The sequence below is a fragment of the Diadema antillarum genome, unplaced genomic scaffold, assembly GCF_040938485.1.
Source record: "Diadema antillarum isolate AM-2024a unplaced genomic scaffold, OU_Dant_1.0 scf00000066, whole genome shotgun sequence".
NCBI lineage: Eukaryota > Metazoa > Echinodermata > Echinoidea > Diadematoida > Diadematidae > Diadema > Diadema antillarum.
Window position 1 is genome coordinate 804545 of NW_027270955.1, and position 22334 is coordinate 826878.

Below are 22334 nucleotides of genomic sequence, written 5' to 3' on the forward strand. Positions count from 1 at the left end.
CGGTTTTCTACTATGTACCAGCTCGTAAATGTTTCGATAGTGTCAGCATCCTTTCCAAAATCTGAGTATTCTTGAGTGTTCCCCGTCTATTTAACACGCACTCAGTAACGATCGGCAGTTTTTATTAGAATTGACCACCAATTTGTTTAAAGAACGTTTGCAACTCAGCTCCAAGAGATATTCCAAGCGTTGGAGACGCAACCATGTCTATACGATAATGAAGCGAAAACAAGATGCCACCTTTCAAAGACAAACCAACAAACACACACACACACACATTCATAATACGCGAGCATACATGCATACAAGCTACTAGCTGCGATAAGTGATTTGGTTTCACAACCACCCATCCTTTCTTGAGTTAAATAAACCATGTAAACTGTATATATGGCTGGTACTATCAACATAACGACGCATGACTTGCCATCCCATGCCACGTGGTAATTATTATGCCCGCTGAGGGTGCCTCAAGAAGAAAATTGTCTAGGGGTGACATCGCATTACGGAGATGAAAATATTATAATGGCATACAGCCGTGGGTGAGCTATTAATAATGTTTTCACGCCGAGGTGATGACGGCCGGTCATCACGAGCGGCCTGGGTACTCGAGAAGCACCTCGGGAAGGTGTGCATAACAATAATCGGATGCAACTTTACTCTCCCGCCAAGAGCTTTTTGAGCGTGTCGAGGGGGATAAACTGGCGCCACAACAATATCCACGCCTGCTGCCGCAGCTTACCACCACCGTCTTAAATCTTAGCAAACCATCATCATTATACTCCAGCCAGTACAGACCGAGAATGACGGCGGTGGATGATCGTCATAATGAGGGTGATAATAATAATGATGAATAGCGATACGATTTAGAGAATGAAGTAATAATAGTATGGTTTGGGTGACTGAGCATTAATTGAACCTCGTATATAAAAGAGGAGTGATCGATATTATAGTCGGCTAAAGTCAGTTCTGTAAGTGAATATAATAGAGCTAATACATTACTAAGATTATCGAAATCTTAAATTTTTGTTTTCAATATCGGCAATTTAAAAACTCGCTTACGATATCATTCTCTTCTTTTCATAAATTCACATCGTCTCAAGGTAATCACAAAAAATAAGCAGACGATTCACAATATTGTTCAGCCTCTGAAATAGAGAGACCATATAACCCGCAGCTGTATAACCCGTCGAAGACTATAAAGTCTCAAGTATTTTGTACTCGAGCAGGTGTCTATGTAACGGGAAACGCAAAACGTGTGCGATATGTCAAAATCAGCTCGTCCTCAACGGATTAATCAGATTGAGTACATCTTTCATGGATACGGATAAAATGAATACATTGTGTACTAATGAGAGTCATCACAGTGAAGACAGCAGAATAGGCCTAACTGCTGAAATCGACAACAAAACAAAATTGAAGGATATGGAAGTATGAGATTCACAATGGAGTCCATACACTTTTGATATATGTACGAACATAACAATCATGACATACAATATTTTGTGGATAAGAGAGAGAGGGGGCGAGAGGGAGGGGGAGAGACAAAGAGACAGACAGACAGACAGACAGACAGACAGACAGACAGACAGAGACCGTCCACTCTCAACTGAAGTAACCCAAGTACCTGCCCGCTTTTTTTTTTTCTTTAAAGAATTCCCAGTCTTTTAAAGTATGAGATATGCGTCACTTTGGGGTTTTCTTTTCGTTCCTTTGACAGCAAATTAAAAATTCGAAGTCCAACCACATGAAGCGATAAATGAGAATTCACAGAATCATAAGGGAAATAACCAAAATCAAGACTGCCCTCAACAGGCTAATCAGATCGAGTAACTCTATCATGGACGAAACGACCTAGAACAGTTTATGATTAATTTTTTCGTCAGAGTGAACATGCATTTCTTTTACTTTTTGTTTCATGCGAGGGAACTAGGAGCCTGCGATGAGCTCGTTTCTAGGTGCTAGATCCCAAATGCCTTCTGCGTGAAGTAGCCGCTCATTACTACGTTTAGTGTTTAGAGTAGGGAAGTAATATAGGAGGACCTGAGAGCGAGAGAGGAGAGAGAGTGTGTATGTATGAGTGTGTGCGTTTGTGTGTGCGTGTGTGTGTGTGAGTGTGTGTGTGCGTGTGTGTGTGTGTGTGTGTCAAACCAATAAGCTGCTGAAATCAACAATCTCCGCACAAAACGTCAAGTCATTCTATCTAACCTGCCGGTAGTCTGCCTGACAATGGCTTGGCATGGAATAAATTATGCACGAGCATGTGGAGGTAAGAGCATTCGAAGTGCTGGCGCCACTAGCGTCAAGCCGCCATGCATGCGTGCAATTTGGGAGCACAGGGTTTTTTTTTTTCATCCGTACAACACTGTTACACGTGGAATGAGCGCGTCACAGCGACAAGGGAAGCCTAAATTGCAACACGTACACCTACTCCAATCGCCCCTGTCAAATATCAGAGGAGAGCCTCATATAGTAGCCTTTACACAAGTCGCTAATTCAGACACACCAGTAATCTAATTCTGTCGGTTCAGATTACCAGCTGATCAAGCGCATCGCTTGGCTAGACGGATATGATGAAAAGAATGTTATCGCTGAAAGAGCGCAAGAAATGGCAAATATACTCACTGGAAATAAAATCAACCATGAACAGCATTACGACATATTGAAATAGTGAAGGCAAGAGAGAAAAGTGTGTGCATTACATCAGACACATAAAATCACGCCTGTCTTTGTAAGATATTATGCTATACAAAAGGAAACAAAGACAAGAACAGGGTTGGTGACGATTTCATCATCTTAACGTCGATAGATCGTTTCTCCGCGTCGTCTGCTCATCTGGTTTCCCGCCCTTTTCGTCTCTCCGCGTTGGACGGAGGGGCGGCCAGCTGTATCTTTGCTAAACCTTCCAAGATATCGTCAGGCACCTGTCCCGTGTCCTTGTTCATTTCTGCAGATTGCACAAGAAGAAGAAGGAGGAGGAGGAGGAGGAGGAAGAGGATGAGAAGGAAGAAGAAGAGGAGGAGGGGAAAGAGACAAAGGGAGATACAATTATGCACAACGTACCGTATGATATTGCATTCATTCATGTGTCATTGTATAATTATTATCATAAGTGATTTGTTTTTACCCCTCAGGCAAAGCGTCACTTGACGTCACGACACCTCGTCTATAGATAGATTATGGCGCTTCATTTACATTTTGATGAGATCCAGTTACGTTGACCGATGACCACTTTTCCACTTCATATCTATCCATTACAAAAAAAGAAAGAAAGAAAAAAAAGAGAAAATGTTTGATTGTACCTTGTGGAACATGACAGAAAATAAATCAAATTAGTTAATTGTGGTGAAATAAATCAGATTCTAAAGCTATATAGCTGATATTTCTTCTTCAGACTGTACACACACACACACATATATATATATATATATATATATATATATATATATATATATATATATATAATCATATGTTATGAATATTTTGATAATAAAATGAGTTAAGTCCATTCTTGCCATTTACAGCTGCTAAAAAAAGGAAAATAGAAAAAAATATGGGATATTTTTAATCATAACTTGAAAAATATCTCTTGTCATGTAAAACGTGAGGTATCACCGAAAAGGTTTATTTTGATGTATATATATATATACAGACATATATATATATATATATATATATATATGTATGTATATATATATATTCCTCTTCTTTTCGCACTGTATACAAATAATGAAGGAGCTACACTGGTGCTGTAAATGGTCGAGACCCCTTCTCGCAGTCTATATATATATATATATATATATGAATTATGTAATGAGGGTAACAAGTTAATATCTGAGACGCCACGATGTATATTAGTGGTCGAAAAAAAGTGATATTACGTTCTAAAGAGTTTAAGCAACCATAAAGAATGGTCTTATACCATAAGTATCACACTGGCGCCTTCGAGCGTTATTTTTATGCTATGTTATATGGAAGTATGCAGACTGTCGTGTTATTCGAATAAACAATTCTTCGCCAGAATTAAAAACAGTTTGTTATCAATTGTGGTCACTTACACAACTTTGAATGCAGGAAGTGACGTAAGCCTCATGACGCTGTACTGTAGTGCGCGCAAATTCATAAGTGCGGTATTCTACAGTGTGAGTTGTCGCATTTTATTAATAGTTTCTCCGCGGTAATAATGGGTGTCGTGTTCTCTTTTTATACCCAATAATAATAGCGAAAAAAAAACCCCTCACGTTATGAATACACGTTCACAGCACAGCATCCCATGTTTGCAAGATGTGCTATAATATGCACATATTATATCAATCCGAAAGAGAACACTATACGCCCAGTGGATGGTGGCCCGCGGACACTTCATTTATTTTGCATTATTAGATTAAAGGCTATATGCAGTATGCATTGTGCCATTTGATAGCTGTGACAAATTATGGTAATCAGTATCGAGGTACGACATGTCATTTATTTCGAAAATAACTGATGGCTATCATTTATCCAACTATCCATATATATTATTTGTACTGACGAGTATATAAATTGCATACTTCTTGAGATGTGTGTTCATTTAACTTATACTTTCCTCTCGTGTTTTCAATTGATTTCAATATTTCGTGTGAATGGTGTAATAGCTTCATACAATGTTTCACCGTCCTTTTTTTTTTCTTTTGGCCTTATTAACTGTATCTTCTTAGGCTTCTGTGCGCTTATATACGCATTAACCAAAATAACATCAAAACATGGATATTGATCACGGTTATGTTTCTATAATACCTCCTTATAGGTAAAAAGATTTGCATTCTGTATTCCAGTTCATCAACGCCCATGTAACAAAACTATCATCCATATTATCATATACAAGGTTTGGTTATCCATATCAGGGGCGGATCCAGGAATTTCCATAAAGGGGAGGCGCCTTCACAAAATTAAGGGGGGGGGGGGGCGCACGCGCCCACCTATTTTATCTTTTTATTTCTTTTGTTTTAACAAAAAATAAAGGGGGATCGCGCCCGGTGCGCCCCCTCTGGATCCGCCACTGCATATTAAACTGGGCTCGACATTGGCGGTGACCCGGCGACCGGGGCAACAGAAAATTGATGTCGGGCCACCAAACTTCAAATAGAAAATATCATCTTTTGGTGGTTCCATTAGCAGCTAAAATTCAAAATGAATTTTTATATTTTCTTCTATTTAGGTCCACTACATTTCTTTTTAGGGCCACCAAAAATTTGAATACGAAGATTGTGTGTGTGTGTGTGTGTGTGGCTCGAACGGGACATCAGAAAAAAAGTGAGTGTCGTGTCCTGCATAATTAATAGGTTGGGCTTGCCATCATTATTAGACACCCTCTCGTGGCACACTGTAAATGCAGTACTTATTGACAAGAGGTGAATGTTTTCACAATATAATACGCACCTCGGCCCGAGAATCCAGGGTAGGGTCCCGAAAACACCAACTACAGAATCCCCCAGCCCCCTTCCCCTCCTCCTCCCCCCAATTCCATTTCGCCCCCATCCACCCTCTCGGTCCTCATTTCTCTCCGCGATCCACCACCGCCGCGCCGGGGAAAAAATGACGGAATATCCATCATATAGGAGATGGATGTGGGCTATGAATAAACCTCCAGGGCACCATGTTGAAACTCGAGAAATCAAAATCTTGTCAAACTTAGACAGAATGGAGGCTCCTATATCATTCATTGGGTATTCAACACGTGGCTTCGACCAGAGAGTGACGGAGGGGGTGTAATTAGCAGATTTGAAAGAAAGCATTACGTAGAATCATTTCTCTTTAAAACCTTAAATACTTACGTCAATTTTGTGATTTTTTTTTGTTTGGTCACTATTATCATGTTGTCATCCCTGAGCAAGAAGTTTTGAGAAAAATCCAGTTCGTCGGCCAATACGTAAAATCAGCGGGTCGAATTAATCATTTTTGACTGCCTGAACTTGCATTGGAACCTAACCATCTTCTCTGTTAAGATTGTTGATATTCGCCAGTGGCGACAGGCAGATTGATGACAAGTGGAAACTGTCTGTCCCGTTTTTTTTTTCCATCATGGGAATACATTCGCAGATATGATCTCTTTCCAGAGGGGTATTTGATTATATAGATGCGAACGACTCAGTTATGAATTTTTACATTCCCGCCAGCACGCACTAACATTAAGTAGGAGCAAAAAATGAATCCGTTTATATTATGTACCCGTGTATTCAAATTTATGTTTGTCACAGTTGCGTTCCTCGTAGAAACGATATTCCACCCACCCGTATAATATCCAATGCATTTTAGTATACTCGGGAGCTCTAGTTTCATGCTCTCGGTCTTGCTTATAAATAATATGTCGGGCAAGTCTCAGGCCTATATAGTCGTTCAAGCTCCTTAGTTGTCAGTGAAAACAAAAATCTTTGTTTCGAAAGAACATGACTTGAGCTTAGAATTTCACGTTGGTAAACTGGTCAACTATTTCACTGCGCTAGTACCGAATTTAGGCCATTACAGATCAGACAGTATAATGCCTGACCAGCCACGCTATCTTGTAGAAATTGAACTTCAGATTACTGGAATATGAGACCGATTTGAGGCAAACAATTTTCACACAACAATATACAAATGTAGGCTACTCCTACATAAATACCACAAAGATTAAAACAGTGAGGAATAAATTTTCTTCCCTGATCATAATATACATGTACTATCTTTTATCTTTAATATAGTATTCAAGCATACAGAATACCGTCTATGATAGAGCAACAGGACATGAGATAATCATTTGAAATAAATTCATTTTACATGAATGCCAGCACGCCTTGGCACTTAAGGCAGGGGTCAAAGTTCACTTATAATAGCAAGTTGTTTTTTTTTTTTTTTTTTTTTTTTTTTTTTTTTTAACACGTCAACGTTATGCATGGAGGCATCTGAATGCATGCGCGGCATTATCAATAATCACCATGCTGCATTGACGATAAGTTATATCATGCAATGAGCTCTAAAGCATTACGTTATGCATTAAAACAATGCAATATATTCCATGAAAATGATATCATATCAAAACCATATTCTCCTACTTAATATTCCCAACATATCCTTTTGATCCAATAAGTCAGAAGAAATACAAACAAACAAACAAGGGCAAGGACGTTTACGCCCACGCCTCATGAAAGTCAGTCATCTATCATACTCGCTATCCCTGCTGGATAACTTTTATGATCACATAATCTACGCCTTTGTTGTTTTTGTTTTTTTTTCCTCATTTACGAATTGATTTATAATACAGCAATTTCCTCACTAACGGGTTACTGTCCCATCATGCCCGATTAAGCTGCCCTACTACGCTTTCAAGACGGTTGCTAGGCGAACGTCATACCATACCTTTGTATTTCCTGGCGGGTCCCGTTATAACGTTGCTAAGGTCTTTGCTGGCGGGGACGTTGACTCTGAATTCCATCACCATGGTAACGAGATCCGGTCTGCAGATCTTCTCTAAGGCGTGTTCCAGGTAACATAAATTGTCTGTCAGCATGAAACAAAAGAATATTAACAGACATACAGAAAAGGAATGATATTACGAGGAAGATAATGATGCGGAAGAATATGTGGCAAAGACAAATTACACCACAAATACTGAAACGATAGGAAAAGATAGACTGCTGAAATAAAATAAGACAAGATGAAGAAAGACGTTAGATGCACAATGAACAGGACTGGCAATATGTTACTGCTATCGAGGACAACAACAAATTATACATAGATAGACTATAATAGTGGGAAAGAAAAGAGCAAGAAGATTATATAAAATGACCTGATAATTGAACTTTCTTCACATTCTTATCCGCTCACCAGGAAACGAAAATACGAAAATGTTCTCAGTTGAGAGTCTTTTAACCACGTTCCTGTGACCACTAAACTGTTTGTCGAAACATTATGCCAACTAACTAAAGGTCAAGTGCATCCCTCTTAAGATTCGATAATTTTGAAATTAATGTTTCGGACATGAATATGAGTCATGCGATGCGAGGCAAGCGGAAGTATAAATCTCGGTGGATAAATGACAGTTCTCGAAATCAGTCAGTCAATGCGAATTTCACACGACAGCTACATGTCCGTCGTAAAGGGATAAATCCACCCTACCCCGAATTATCAATGTTGGCTTGAAGAGAAAGAATGAAATGATTATTACAAAAACAAAACTGTATAAACAAAACTGTATAAAGCGTTCATTGAAATTGAACCAAAATATCACATCGGTCAGGCTTATTGGACGTCACAACCCATCCACTAAAGACTAGAGCTATTGGGAGCTACTTTACTGGCTGGCTTGATTATCGTTAGTCCAGTACACAAAACTAAGTGCAAAGATATTTTGCTGTTAATCAACAGCTGCCATTCTGAATGAACTACTCTTTAAGATTAATTTCAGTCAACAATCATCATCCCTATTATTTGATATAAAAAAACAACATTATGTTTGCATCATAATGTATTATGATCATTTGCTTCATCTGTGTGATGCACCTACGTGCATCTACCAATGATATTACAACAAAGAATCTGATGTATATAGTAAAGACAACACAATCCTGCAGGCGAACATTAATACATAACGACGGCATCAATAATATTATTGAGGATCGTTACCACTTTCTCTCATAAGACAATACTATGAAGTATTTTTAGTATATCATCATGCAAATGCTCAGAATTTGTCAATGAACAAGCACATTCACACTTACACACACTCACACACACACATTCACACACACAACAATCAACACACACACTCACACACACAACAATCAACACACACATATACACACGCAAACACCCTCAGACACAAACACACACAAACAGACGCATACACACGAACAAACACTCAGTCTGAAAATTTAAAGCGATGTCGAACCGTGTGGCTTGTCCTTTGAATTAGCGAACTTGGTTTTCCCCCAGCATGGCAGTAGGCCGTCCCTTTGAGGAAAAACCCCTCTGCCCCATGCAAATAACTGCAGTATTGATTTTGTCTTTGCTGCCTTGTCTGACACCTTTTTATAGAACAGAAAATTTACACAGACAGATGCACACACACACACACACACACACACACACACACACACACACAGATGCTTGCTCTGGCAACATAATCTGAGGGTATGTAGACGAGGCTGCCTCGGAGGGAATGCAAATATCTCCACCTATGAGTCATCGCAGATTTTTCGATTTCTATTATTTTCTCTTTTTTTTCTTTTCTTTTCTCTTCTGACCGTGGATTATAAAAGCAACGTATTAGATTACACGCGACCACCTGTTAACCGCAATACACACACAAACACACAATCGCATAAAGACATAACACGTACATTCACACATAAAATGCAAGCCCCACACCCCAACACACATAAACACACGTCACTTTCTCACACACGCATGTACACTGTCTACTGATGTTGCGCACACATTGTTAAAGGGCCTCTTTCATGTAAAATGAGTATACTTTTTTTCTGTTTCATTAGAACGTGTATCGAAATCCAGCGCTAGTAGTATAGAACACCTGTTACTGTTGATTTATTTTGTTTTTGTTTTGTTTTGTTTTGTTTTGTTTTCCTACTGTGCTTTCCGTTTATGGTCACGCGATCATCAAGCTAGAATACGGATGGCATGAGCACACACATCGCAGATTCATGCACTGATGATCTACAAATAATCTTGCTCAGAATGGTGTTGACAATAGCTACCATACTACACTTATGTGTTTATAATAATTCCACCTTCAGATTTACGCATTTAATTTCCGAATAAAGAAGCAAATAGATGATGCTTTCAATCGAGACAACACAACTTACATTACAACGCACGTACACTCACACACACAGACACACACACGCACACACACACACACACACACATACAAACGCATCGATCGGCAATCCCGATCTCCACGTAGCTTGTAAAGCATTGACGGTGATTATGGTGTTGACGACATCTTAATAATGGTAAAAATAGTGATGAAGGTTCAATATCAGCGACCACCTTTTGACGATGAAACTGTCTTAACATTACTTAATAGCAAAACATCACGCCTTGAAAAAGATAAATTATGAGTTGTGAAGGAAGTGGTGGATTTAAAGCTAAACCGATGTTTTGCTAGATCAAAAGTAACCCCCCCCCCCCCCCCACTCACGAGTGGGGGGGGGGGGGTTACTTTTGAAATGCCGAAAAATATTTTCAGATGTTTACTCTATTGTCCTTGCAAAGAACCCAGCTGTTCTCTTATGCGCTTTACTTGAAAGGATTGTAGCTATTGTCAGCTAGAATTTTCTACAGACATAACTTTGTTAAATATGACTGTTCATGTGTGACTCTCGGTAAAACTTATAGACTGAATAGAACGACATCTGGGAATACGTGCCTATACTGACTAATGTAAAAAATATTATTCGGAATGATGACTACGTCAGCAAAGCGTCAATGGAAATTCATATTTAATGCAGACCGGCTTACCTGTTGGCTGTTGCATCCCCCCTCACTTTCTTCCCTTTAAAAACGTATTCGTGGCAAGAAAAGGCTACATTACAATCACTAAAATAACAGACGGCTCACTAAGGGCCCATCTCACTTCATAGTGGAGACGTTGCCGCGACTTCCGCGACTCGTACGACCAAAAGATGGTTTGCGTTCTCACGAAGGAGGCGATTCTAGGCGACTTCCGAGACTTCTCCAGACAATTCAGGTGACAACTTTATTTGCCCGGAAGTAGCGGGAACGTCACCGCGACGTCTCTAAGACGCCTTCTCAATCTCGGGACGTCCCAACGACGTCTCCATCACATCGTCGCCGGTAGGTCTCCATGGGTCTCTGTGACTTGGCCGCACTTTAAGAGATGTTGCCACCAGGTTGCCACCAGGTCGTCACCAGGTCGCCATCAGGTCGCCACCAGGTCGCTACCAGGGTGCCACTAGGTTGCCACCTCGTCTCTGAGCCAATGAGATACCCACCTAGATACGGCATTGGTACCACATCCTTAAAACGCCCTTAAATCTCTATGACTATACTTCTTACCTTGACTCAGCTGGTTGATTTTCTGCAGATAGCCGAAGAGGTCGCGCTGTTTCTGTATCTTGTCCCTCGCCTCGTTGGGTATGACATCCTGACAAGCCGCCGTCAAGGCCCTCAGCTCATCCTCCGAGATGCTCTCCCCGAGCTGCTTCAGGAAGTTCTCAAAGTCCTCCTCGACGGTCATCCCTCGTCGGAATATCACGGACGAACCTGAAGTGGATTGATCACACAAGAAGAGGTGTATCTGACGCGTCAGAGGTCAAGGGAATTGTGTAATGCATAAAAGGTTCTACCCTCAGGTTCTTCAAACGTAGATTAAAATGTCACTTCGTACCATGTTCAAGTTACCTGTCACAAACATAGTGAGATCATTAGAAGTATATAGACGTTTCATCAAAATCCTATTTAAGATAAGAAAGATGCTAAATTTTAAAGTCTCACATGTTTTCTTAACAAGAGTGGAATCTGTCTCAGCAGCTGCTTTGAAATTCTGCAACCTTTCGCAAAAAGTCATCTATTTTGAAGATTAATAGCCGACACTGCAATCAGGGTCAAAGCAGTTCATGATACCGAATAAAACTGACGACAATGTGTATTATTAAAGACATTGGCCCCTATCCGGATGTTCATAGACAAAAGTGTCACATCGCGCCAAGTTTAGGAGATCATAATTATCATTATGTACTGATTGTTCTTTCTTGCAAAATCGAGTGTGGACAGGGTATGTGATGCAGATAGAAGCGAAGATTCAGCTTGATGACAATCTTTATGGATCATTAAAGGGGATGGCTAGTAACCGATCAGTGGGAATCAGTGGGAATGCTGAGGGATGATTGTTCCAATCCTTGTGGGATTCATTTAAGAGTACATTATATATCTACTGTTGTGTGAAAATGATTTGCTTCAGAACGGTCTCATATTCAAGTAATGTGCAGATTAATGCCCCGTCACTGACCAGGTATGCTAACCTGGAAACATTAAACTGCACATTACTTGAATATGAGACCATTCTGAAGCAAATAATGTTCACACAACAACATAATGTACTCTTAAATGAATCCCACAAGGATCGGAACAATCAACCTCCAGCATTCCCGCTGATTCCCACTGATCAGTTACTAGCCATCCCCTTTAAAGATAATTGCCCCGATCCGGATAGTCATGGCTAATGAGAGTCACATCGCGCAAGTTATAATAGGGGATAATACTGATTATTTCGCACTGATTGTTCTTATACATTATTCTTGCAAAATGGGGACCTAGGGCACAGGCTGTGATGTAGATAGAAAGAAGATTTAGGTTGACGATAATAGTTATTGTGGATCATCAACCATTACACACAGCGGCCCGTATCCGGAAAGTCAACGGACATGAGCGTCACACCACGCGAAGTTATGATAAAAGATGATATATCGCAACTGAACTAACAAGTTAGTGTCTAGTAGTAGCCATGACAAGAGAAATCATGGACATACAAACTCGAGCAGGATTCGAACCTCCTGGTCCCCAGGCGGGAGTCTTGTCTACTAGACCATCGAGCGTCCACACGGCAACCAGTGCTAGTTCTAATCTTTATAGCATGCAGCGGGTACTGCGTAATTAGTCAAATTAATGAAATTCTTGCATCGAGTCGTTTTTATTGCAACTAACTGGCAAACTGCCCTACACCGACGATGTAGGGTAATTGGCCAATCAGTTGCCATAAACATAACTCGACGCGAGAAGTTCATCAGTGTGACAGATATTACAAGTATACTGACCATTTCACACCAATTGTTCCTACTTGCAAAATCGAGTGTGAACAGGGACTGTGATGTAGACAAAAAAAAAAAAACGGAGGTTCAGTTTCGTCCAATCACTCTTTATACTAAATCCCAGGTCAGCCCCTCAAACATCAAAGAGGGAAACTCTCGCATTCTCTTTGTCTCTGTACATCTTATCTTTCGGTCAGCCTTCGATTAATTTTGATAAATTCAACCTTTCCCCATCTATCTATTAGTCTCTCCGTCTTTTTGTTTGTCTTTGTCTCCAACCTCTAATTATTCTTACCCCCTCTATTCGGATATACGAAAAGACCATAGCATCTTAATGCCAGCTTTAAGACAGCTACGAAACAAGAAAAGACATGAAGATAATTCATGGCCACGGATTTCTCGATATCAATAGCGCGTTTCATATCCCCCGTGCTACCCAATACCCATCCGAATTTGCATACACTAAACGACTTCTCGCTAGTGACTTACAGCGGAGCCGAATTTTGTGCTCGTTAATCAAACTTCGCATTGTAGCTGGCGCTTTTTCCCCCGTTTCGTTGTACCTATTAGTGTAGGCAGAACATTATTGAAATGGGGAGATTTGATATGAATTTTACTGCTTTTGTGTAGTGGCGGGGTTTTAGCAAAGTCAGACTGAAAGGGAAGGCGGGCGCTGAGGAGGAGAATGAGTTACAGATGATAACCTGCACAAGGAGATGAGCATACAATGGTATTTATTTCATATCACCATAAGGACGTGTAAATGTGTACCTGTTTTCGTGCACTTATAGTGCCCTTGAATATAATGCACATTACCACACTGTTCAGTGTGTTTCTTTGTGTACTTGTTCCTGCATGGGAGGTATGTGTTTGAATAATTTTCGACTGGTTTCGACAAAACAAAAAACAAAACAAGATATAATGAGTGTATATTCTGTGACCCTGAAGCACAAATAAAAAAGTATCCAATCAAGTCCAACAAATCCTATCTATCTCTGTGGTTTGGTGATGTATCTTTTCATTCATTATATTTATTTTTACTAGTCACAATTTAGCTGTTTAAGCTGAGCACAGGAAAATTACCACAGGACTTCAATAGATATAATAGAGGGAGATGGAAGAGATAGGACAGCCGTATCTGTAGGCCTAATTACAGCGTTGTCTTATCGATAAACCAAGCAACTGTCCGAGAAGCTAGGAACGTGTTGGCCCTCTTACTCTATAACATATAAGGATCTGTACCCGCAGCGGAAACGATTTATCTATATATACTCGTTATACGCCGGAATGTAATAGCATTAACGTTTGATCCTATGCCAAGACACGTCTCTCAATACTGGGGCACACATGGACATCCTTCATCATTCGATAAGCCCATCCCAACCTTAATCACTAAGGAAGGGAAGAAGTCAGTCAACTGTATAAATACCAATGATACGATACAAAAATGCTTCTTCCTCTTCTTCTTTAAAGGACAACTTCATTTTTATATTCATGTGGATTGAGTAAATGCAGGAATATCAGCAGAACGCATCAGTGAAAGTGTGAGGAAAATCGAACAATCCGTTCAAAAGTTATAAGAATTTCATAAGTTCCTGCGCAGTCTCTGTTGGATGAGAAGACAACTATACCGTATATGATGTCAGATGCGTAAATTAGAACGATAAGAAAAACATACAGAGAATTCTACAAAATGCCATTTTTGAAGAAAGTAGGCCCTACACATTCTCTCGTTTTGTTACCGAGGAATGTTAAAGATATTATCATTCCCCCTGCCTTCTGAAAGTGGCAAGTCAAGTGCTCTTCTTTTTTATGCGAGAAAAGTGATAATAAGTTGAATTTTCTATACATTTTCTTCTTAAATAGTTCTACCCATGTGACGTCACAAGTTGTAGTAGTCTTATCATCCAGCGATGGTGACACTGAATTTAAAAAAAGAGATAATTCTTGAAAAGTTTATTTGACTTTCCTCACACTTTCACTGATGCGTTCTACTGATATTGCTGCATTCTGTCAATCTACATGTAGGCTATATTAAAGGGATGGTATACAGTTTTGGTCGAGACCTGGTTTCAGGTTTGTAACCTTTTTGGTGAGATAATTAGAAACCTCTTATGAAATATGAAAGAGCATGTAGTTAATTCCTAGAGGAATTCAGCGTTTATTTGATGACAATTGGATTTGAAATGGCTGAGATATCCAAAACAAAGCGATACTAATAAAAAGTGGAACCCACCTCTTAGTGTTTGTTTTTTGATATCTCAGCCATTTCACAACTGAGTTTCATCAAATAAATTTTGAATTCATCTTAGAATGGTATGTTCTGTAGCGTTTCATAAGTGGTTTCTTAGTATCTTGCAAAAATTCAAAAGCTCAATCTTCATCTCCACCAGTACCATACCATCCCTTTAAGATTAAACTTGTCCTTCAAATCAAGTCGGACGTTCGCCTCAATAATCAGACATGAAACGGAAGACGGTCTGCAAGCCTTCTCTGTATGAGGGTGGTCACAATGCATCAAATTTATCGTGCGAGTCCACGAGGCAGAAGAATATCATCAGGCCATTAGCGTGACTGACTTAATTGGATGACACAACTTCCCCCTGCACCGTCCGTTACAGCATATAGCAAGCAGCATGGTACCAATTAGATTTGATTATCATAGACTGTTGGCTTTTTAGTGTTGCCATCTTATACGACTGGCAGCAGTACACAATACATGGCTGTCCAAGACGTCGCTGGCGATCGAAAGTGTTGTCCAAAGAAAGTACATGTAACTTTAGTGTAGTTATACTGTTCTACATGTTCTCGATTAACTCTGTGTATTTGCGCGTAATTATGTAAATATCATGTCATGTTTATCAAGCGGGGAAAATCGTGATACAATGACGTCCGTGTTTGTACTATGCAAACTCACACGTCTGCAATGAACACTACAAAACTGCGGATTCGACCATGTTTCCATGTATCTAGGCAAAATACGTAGTATGTATTCATACGCCCACATGAACATGACCCAATTTTGACACGATACGATTGACATCAGTTTTTATCAGGTTTAGGTTTAAAAATATATATATATATCACATTCGGTTTGTAGTCTCCTCTTATCATTTTCACCCGTGGACAAAAACAAAGGAACCAGTAGAGCTTATTGACCGCAATATGTTCCTTATGAAAGGAAAATAGGAATGATAAAGGAAAACTCCTACTAATCGATGGCGTATATAAAAACCTGCAAGCGATATATATACATGAATTATTCGAGATACACCGTGCACGAAAAATTCCCATTAGAGATATTAAGCTCGTTTATCCACAACGATGTATAGTGGTGCGTGATAATGCACTTTTCATGGTTATGGGCGTCCGTATAAAGTTCTTAATTCTTTATTCATTCATTCATTCATTCATTCATTCATTCATTCATTCATTCATTCATTCATTCATTCATTTATCTATCCATCCATCCAATCATTCATTCACTGAAACTCATCCATCGAGTCATCCAAGAACATTATTATTCTTGGCAGTCTTCATGCATAATTATTTATGATATATCTACACTCATTATCATTGGAAGCAACATCTTTGGGAACGACAGTATGACAATATTGTGACCAACAAAACACCAGTTACTGTTTCTGTACAACATCTGTGATATTTTGAGTTAAGCGGATATAATTGCACGAGAGTCGACTAAACAAGACAATACACACACAGCACTATATAGACAATGATGTAGGTTTGCCGCGCACGGCGCCTGAAAATTATGTACGTAATTAGACCCGCCATAAGCCAGGCAACATGTACTGGCCACACATGTATGCAAATAATTTTGTTGTTGGTGTTGTTGTTGTTGTTGAAAGTATGATAAACCTGACTAAATATCATACTCCTTCTTGTGGCTAACGAAATCCCTCAAACTTACCGTCATATAGTTGAAAGGCAGATAAGCAGTTTGTTTGATAGATACTTTATTTTCTGCAAATCAATATACATAAGTTACATAATCATGAAAATGCAGGAAATATACAAAGTAAATTAAACGCAAAGTCGTTTGACTTGCATAAACCACGATACATACTAAGTACATAATCATGAACACGTAGGACATATGTAAAATAAATTTAACACAGTCTTTTGACTAGCATAAACAACGATATGAAAGAAATTTAATATACAGTATGCATGTCTATGCAGCAGTGATAAGAATAACATTTATAGTTAAGAAGCGATTATGCAGAGGGCCGCCATTATAAGCATTGCTTGAAAAGATGGCCGGCCCGAGGAAAAGATAAGGACGTACTAAATTCGTAACAATATAAATTCTGCTGCGAAGGTAGCAGGGGAAAATAAACTCTGGTATGTGATGGTGGTGGTGGTGAATGTGTGTGCAGGTGCTTGAGGGTGCACAATAGCAGATAGGCTGGAATTTAGAATAGTGAAATTGGTTTACTGAAAGAGGGGACGATATGCGCTGTTGCTATCAGGAGACCAACATTAGTTACAGGTTTATATAATTTATTTGTTTTTAGTTCATATTTGAAATATACTGTAATAAAATGTACTTCTTTAAGTTTGCTTTAAATGAAAACAAGGAGGCACACTGTTTCAACTCCTCAGGAAGAGTGTTCCATGTATCCGGACCTTGATGTCTAATCGACTTTTGAGCAAGTAAAAGCTTCGGATTACTTAAGTGAAAATCATGGGAACGACGGGTAGGGTATGAGTGAATATGGTCATTGGTTACTAGGGTATTATGAAAAAATGGTAATGCATTTCGAGTGTGTTTATACATAAATATGGCAGTTAGGTATAAATGTATATTATGGGCCTTCAAAGTTTTTAGGCGATAAAATATGGGGTCAGTGTGAGCCAAAAAATGTGAATGTGTGCATATACGAAGAGCCTTTTTCTGGAGAAGAAAAATTGTGTTCAATTTTGTTTTGCTACTGTTGCCCCATACAATATTACAGTACATTACATATGGTAAAAATAAAGTGTTGTATAACATAATTAAAGTTTGATCATTAATTAAATATTTTATTCTTCTTAAAACACCAGTTGCTTTAGATATTGCTGTTGTAATATTCTGAACATGAGTATTCCAAGTTAGTATGTAGGCTATATACCTACTCTGACCTATACTAGTTGGAAGGGGAATGTTCACCTTTCATTATTTCTATATCTAATGATGATAAATGATGAACTGTAAACGCAATATTAGACCAATATCACTACTACAGACAAAACAAATCAAACATTGGCGAGTCATTAAACGTGAGGTTCGGTGGGCACACTCAGCAAAAAAAAGTATTCCACTTCGCTTGAATTATCTCTATTTATGACGATGACATTGTTTCATGACCATCAGTGTCGCATTTTCTTCTTCATGTCGACACTATTTTCCTGGTTTTCCCTTTTACACTCGACCATGTTCAGTCACAGAAACATTCCTGTTTCAAAATAATATATACATTTTAAGTAGGCTAGTCTCCGTCGTATTTCTTCAACACTTATTCTTCGATTAAAACTTCACCATTGACCATCATGCTCTATGTTTGCAATATTCTATTGTGCATCTTAGTTGGCCTCATATCATTTATTTTGCTATATCTTATGTATTTTTCATTGAGAAATCTGAAATAATAATTCTAACGCATTGACAATGTCAGGGAAACATACTTATAGAGATATATACCAAATAGCTCATTTGACAGATTTCTGTGAGTGTGACGCCACATAACGTGATACGACCAGGATAACTGACTAGTAAATGACATCACTGCACAACGCCGTTTTGTTTGGATTGCTCTCTGTCTTAAGTTTTATTATTTAAGTGTGATTTTCCTACAACATTCCTTACTTATGTCATCGACTTCAGTTTAGACAAGTCTTTCTTTGAATTGCATATAATGCAAACACACACACACGCACACACACACACACACACACATATATATATATATATATAATTATATATATGTATATATATATATATATATATATTATTTAAGTGTGATTTTCCTACAACATTCCTTACTTATGTCATCGACTTCAGTTTAGACAAGTCATTCTTTGAATTGCATATAATGCAAACACACACACACGCACACACACACACACACACACACATATATATATAATTATATATATATATATATATATATATATATATCTTTTCACGTATAGTTATACAGTATTTTGTGAAATAAAAAGAAGTCTGGAAGATGTTGGCGTCTGCCAATAATGGTGTAGACATATTAGAAGTGCCAGTCATGAGAGAAACACGATCGAATTGAAAAAAAAAAAACAACAACAACAAATGTATATCTCATCATGAGCAAAGCACATACAGGAAAACAATTCCGCCAGAAATATTTATGCAGCAAGCACACAGTGAAATCATTGCCCTCAAAGGAAATAACCACCACTAGTCTGTTTCAGAAATGTGTACAAATTTCGCTATCGTAATTACACTATAATGGAAGCCTGTCGGGTGATTACCCGAATATTCATCGGCACAAAATCAGCCCGCAGTCACAACAATCTCCATTTAGAGACAAATCACTTCAGTTGAGTCAATGCCTGCTACACATCTGTGATCTGTCATTTATCATGCGCTCAACCACGGGAGCAGGCTACCATACACCCAGCTAGCTAGGGTATATACATAGCAATCAATGGCTTAACTTCGGATGCTTCGAATTGCCTGAGTGTCTGCGCTATTCCGTAATTGCGCTCGAGCATGCATCGAATGCATTTTGTGTCTGCCTTTCTAATGATACGCGATTTGGGTGACTGGTACTTCCGCGCCTAGTCGCCTTCCAAGGCCTCGCGATTACATTTTGCTTCGCTTACCTTGTTCGTTCGTTTGTTATATTTCATGGACACACGTGTCAAGATGACGCAAAACCATGTGAATTTCTCATCCGGGGAATATGCATGATCACCTCATTTTGGTTCTTTCATGCCAGTTTGATTGACTTAGCATCTCTGAAGGATGAAAGTATGAAATATAAAGGGTAAGGAAGCTACCGGAAGAAGAAAACGTATAAAAAGACAATGCGATGTGTATTCCAAGGCATGCATTAATCATCTTTCTGCATTTGTTTTTTTTTCCCGATACAATCAACAAAACATTAAAGTGTTTTGCACTTATGAAAAAGTATTGTCACACCTGGTTACATGGGGTGATTTTATATCTAGTTATATAATCAACATGGCCGACATTTTCGTCAGCTTGATTGTACGTACATAGGGCCTATAGGCCTACACCATAACAAATCAACATCAAAAACAGGACGGATACTAATGAATGCGTTTTCACACACAAACACACATAAACACACACATATTAGGAACATATATGACACTTACACGAGTTCATCATATAGGCCTACACATACAAACTTGACAGATCGTGAATAATTAATGGCAGCCATATTGTGTGTGTGCATCATTATTTGTTGTGATTATATTGTGTGATTGCCATCTCCTATGTATTACCGGCGGCTGTTTACATGAGGTATACTGAACGCAGTAAGCTAATCGGCCCTGAAGCAATCTTAACACAGTGTTTCTTTGCCTATATAATGCGCAGCAAAATTCTATCAATATTAATAGGCCTACATGAATATACAGACATAATCCATTCTATATTTTTTTCCCTCACGGTAATATCCCGTCCTTGTAATGTCTTCCAGTATGCGTGAAACTAAAAAACACATGCAAACACACGCACGCACGCACACACGTATGCACGTACACTCACATTTCATAACGAGGGATGACAAGACCAGTATAAGCAATAAAATATCAAAGTGGTAATATACCATTCTCGTACAGTCTTGCTAAGATCTCTTCACCTCGAGAATTGAATTATGATATAACAATATATCCGTAAGCGAAGTGTACAGTCCCTCCCCCTTTCAGATTATAGAGTTCTCTTATGAATTTACGACATAGGCCTATGTATATGATATAGGTTCTTTTCACGTGTCTCAATACATCTACAGTGTGTGTGTATCTTCATACGACCGGGACGTTTTGTCTTTTATATCGATACACTGCCAGTTGGATTATTCATGCGTTGTATGAATGTGTGTCTGGAAGCAGCAGGGGCGGATCTAGCTTTTTGGTAGGGAGAGGGGTGACCCAATGACCATGGATTATGACAAGCAACAACAACAACAACAAAATCCTCCATGTATTTTGCTGCCACCTCTCTCCCAAAATCGTTTTCTTTTTTAAACCTTACAACCTTTATACAACCCCCCATAGGAGGAACCCAAGGGGGGGGGGGGGGGGGGGTAAACCCTCTTAACCCCCCCCCCCCCCCGCAGATCCGCCACTGTGCACTATCAAGTGGCTTATAAGTAGATAGCACTTGGAGGAATTTCTGTTATGTTTGACATAATGAATGTGAAAGATAAAGTCAAACAGACATTTCTGTGCTATCTGTGGTGAATAGAACGTACTTCTGAACAAAAAATTGGGTTAGTTTTGAGGTAGGAAGAGAGAGATTCCAGACATTTTGAGTAGAGAAATTTACAAAGAAGTGTTGGAGGAAAAAAAAGAAGAACAGAAGTGTTTCAAGCGACGAAGCGTGTATGAACATTGAGAGGAGAGGATTAAAATGCTTGAATCAGCCGTTTCATTTTTCATTCTTCGCGACTATTAGTAGATGTGCATTATTATTTGTTAATAAGGCAGTAATTTGAGCAAGCACGAGAATCTGAAGACGACAGAATGATGATAGGAAGACTTTTAAAAAGTTAGGCAATAATTAACAGTACATCCTCAAATCGATTTATCTCTGTCAAACTGAGTTTTAAGCACGATCTGCAAAGGCATGGTTGAAAGACGATGCTCACGAATGGGCAAGACGCTGATCAATGTTCTTCAATGAATGGGCACGCAGCAAACGTAGCTATATACTGCCGGTGGTGTAACTCGAATGGACCTTGTTCCCTCTCAAACGTGAAATCTGTGATGTGTGGCTGCCATGCCAACTCTCAATATATAATGTTAGCTTAGTCTGAATCGATGCTTCTAAGTATTCCTTGTGAATTCAATATAGATTATGAACAGACTTCAACATTAGACAAAGAAAAAATGCATTGCTCTACGAGAACAGGAGCCGAATTATGAATGATGTATGGTTTGGAAAAGAAATTAAACAGTTCAGTATCCACACGATTAAGAAACACCTATGGGTTATTACAGTCATGTTCTTTGAGTTTTGCCTGAAAATCACTTTTTGTACATGCCTTTTTTTAAATAGGAGAGACACTAATGGCGTTTGCAGAAATTACTTATCAAAACTAAGTAATGCACTTTTAAAAAATCCATGTTTTGTGTTGTCACTTTTGAATTCACCGGAGCTTTGTTCCTTTCATGCCATTTTCAAGTTAAAATTTACCTCGTTCATAGGTATGATAATAATAATAATAATAATAATAATAATAATAATAATAATAATAATGATAAATATAATAATAATAATAATAATTAGCATTTTTACCG

At 38.8% G+C, this 22334-nt stretch overlaps 1 protein-coding gene across 2 annotated transcripts in view; it reads right to left on the reverse strand.

Moving 5' to 3' along the window:
* Positions 1-2097: 2097 nt before the first annotated feature.
* The window catches only part of LOC139716536 (astrocytic phosphoprotein PEA-15-like), a 66019-nt gene continuing 45782 nt past the window's right edge, over positions 2098-22334 (reverse strand). For both annotated transcript variants that reach the window (XM_071628075.1, XM_071628076.1), the window contains exons 2-4: positions 11053-11259; positions 7372-7512; positions 2098-2944 (exon numbers count right to left, since the gene is read on the reverse strand). In XM_071628075.1, coding sequence (XP_071484176.1) covers positions 2829-2944; positions 7372-7512; positions 11053-11233 — 438 coding nt within the window. In that variant the 5' untranslated portion in view covers positions 11234-11259 and the 3' untranslated portion in view covers positions 2098-2828. The remainder of the gene's footprint in view (positions 2945-7371; positions 7513-11052; positions 11260-22334) is intronic.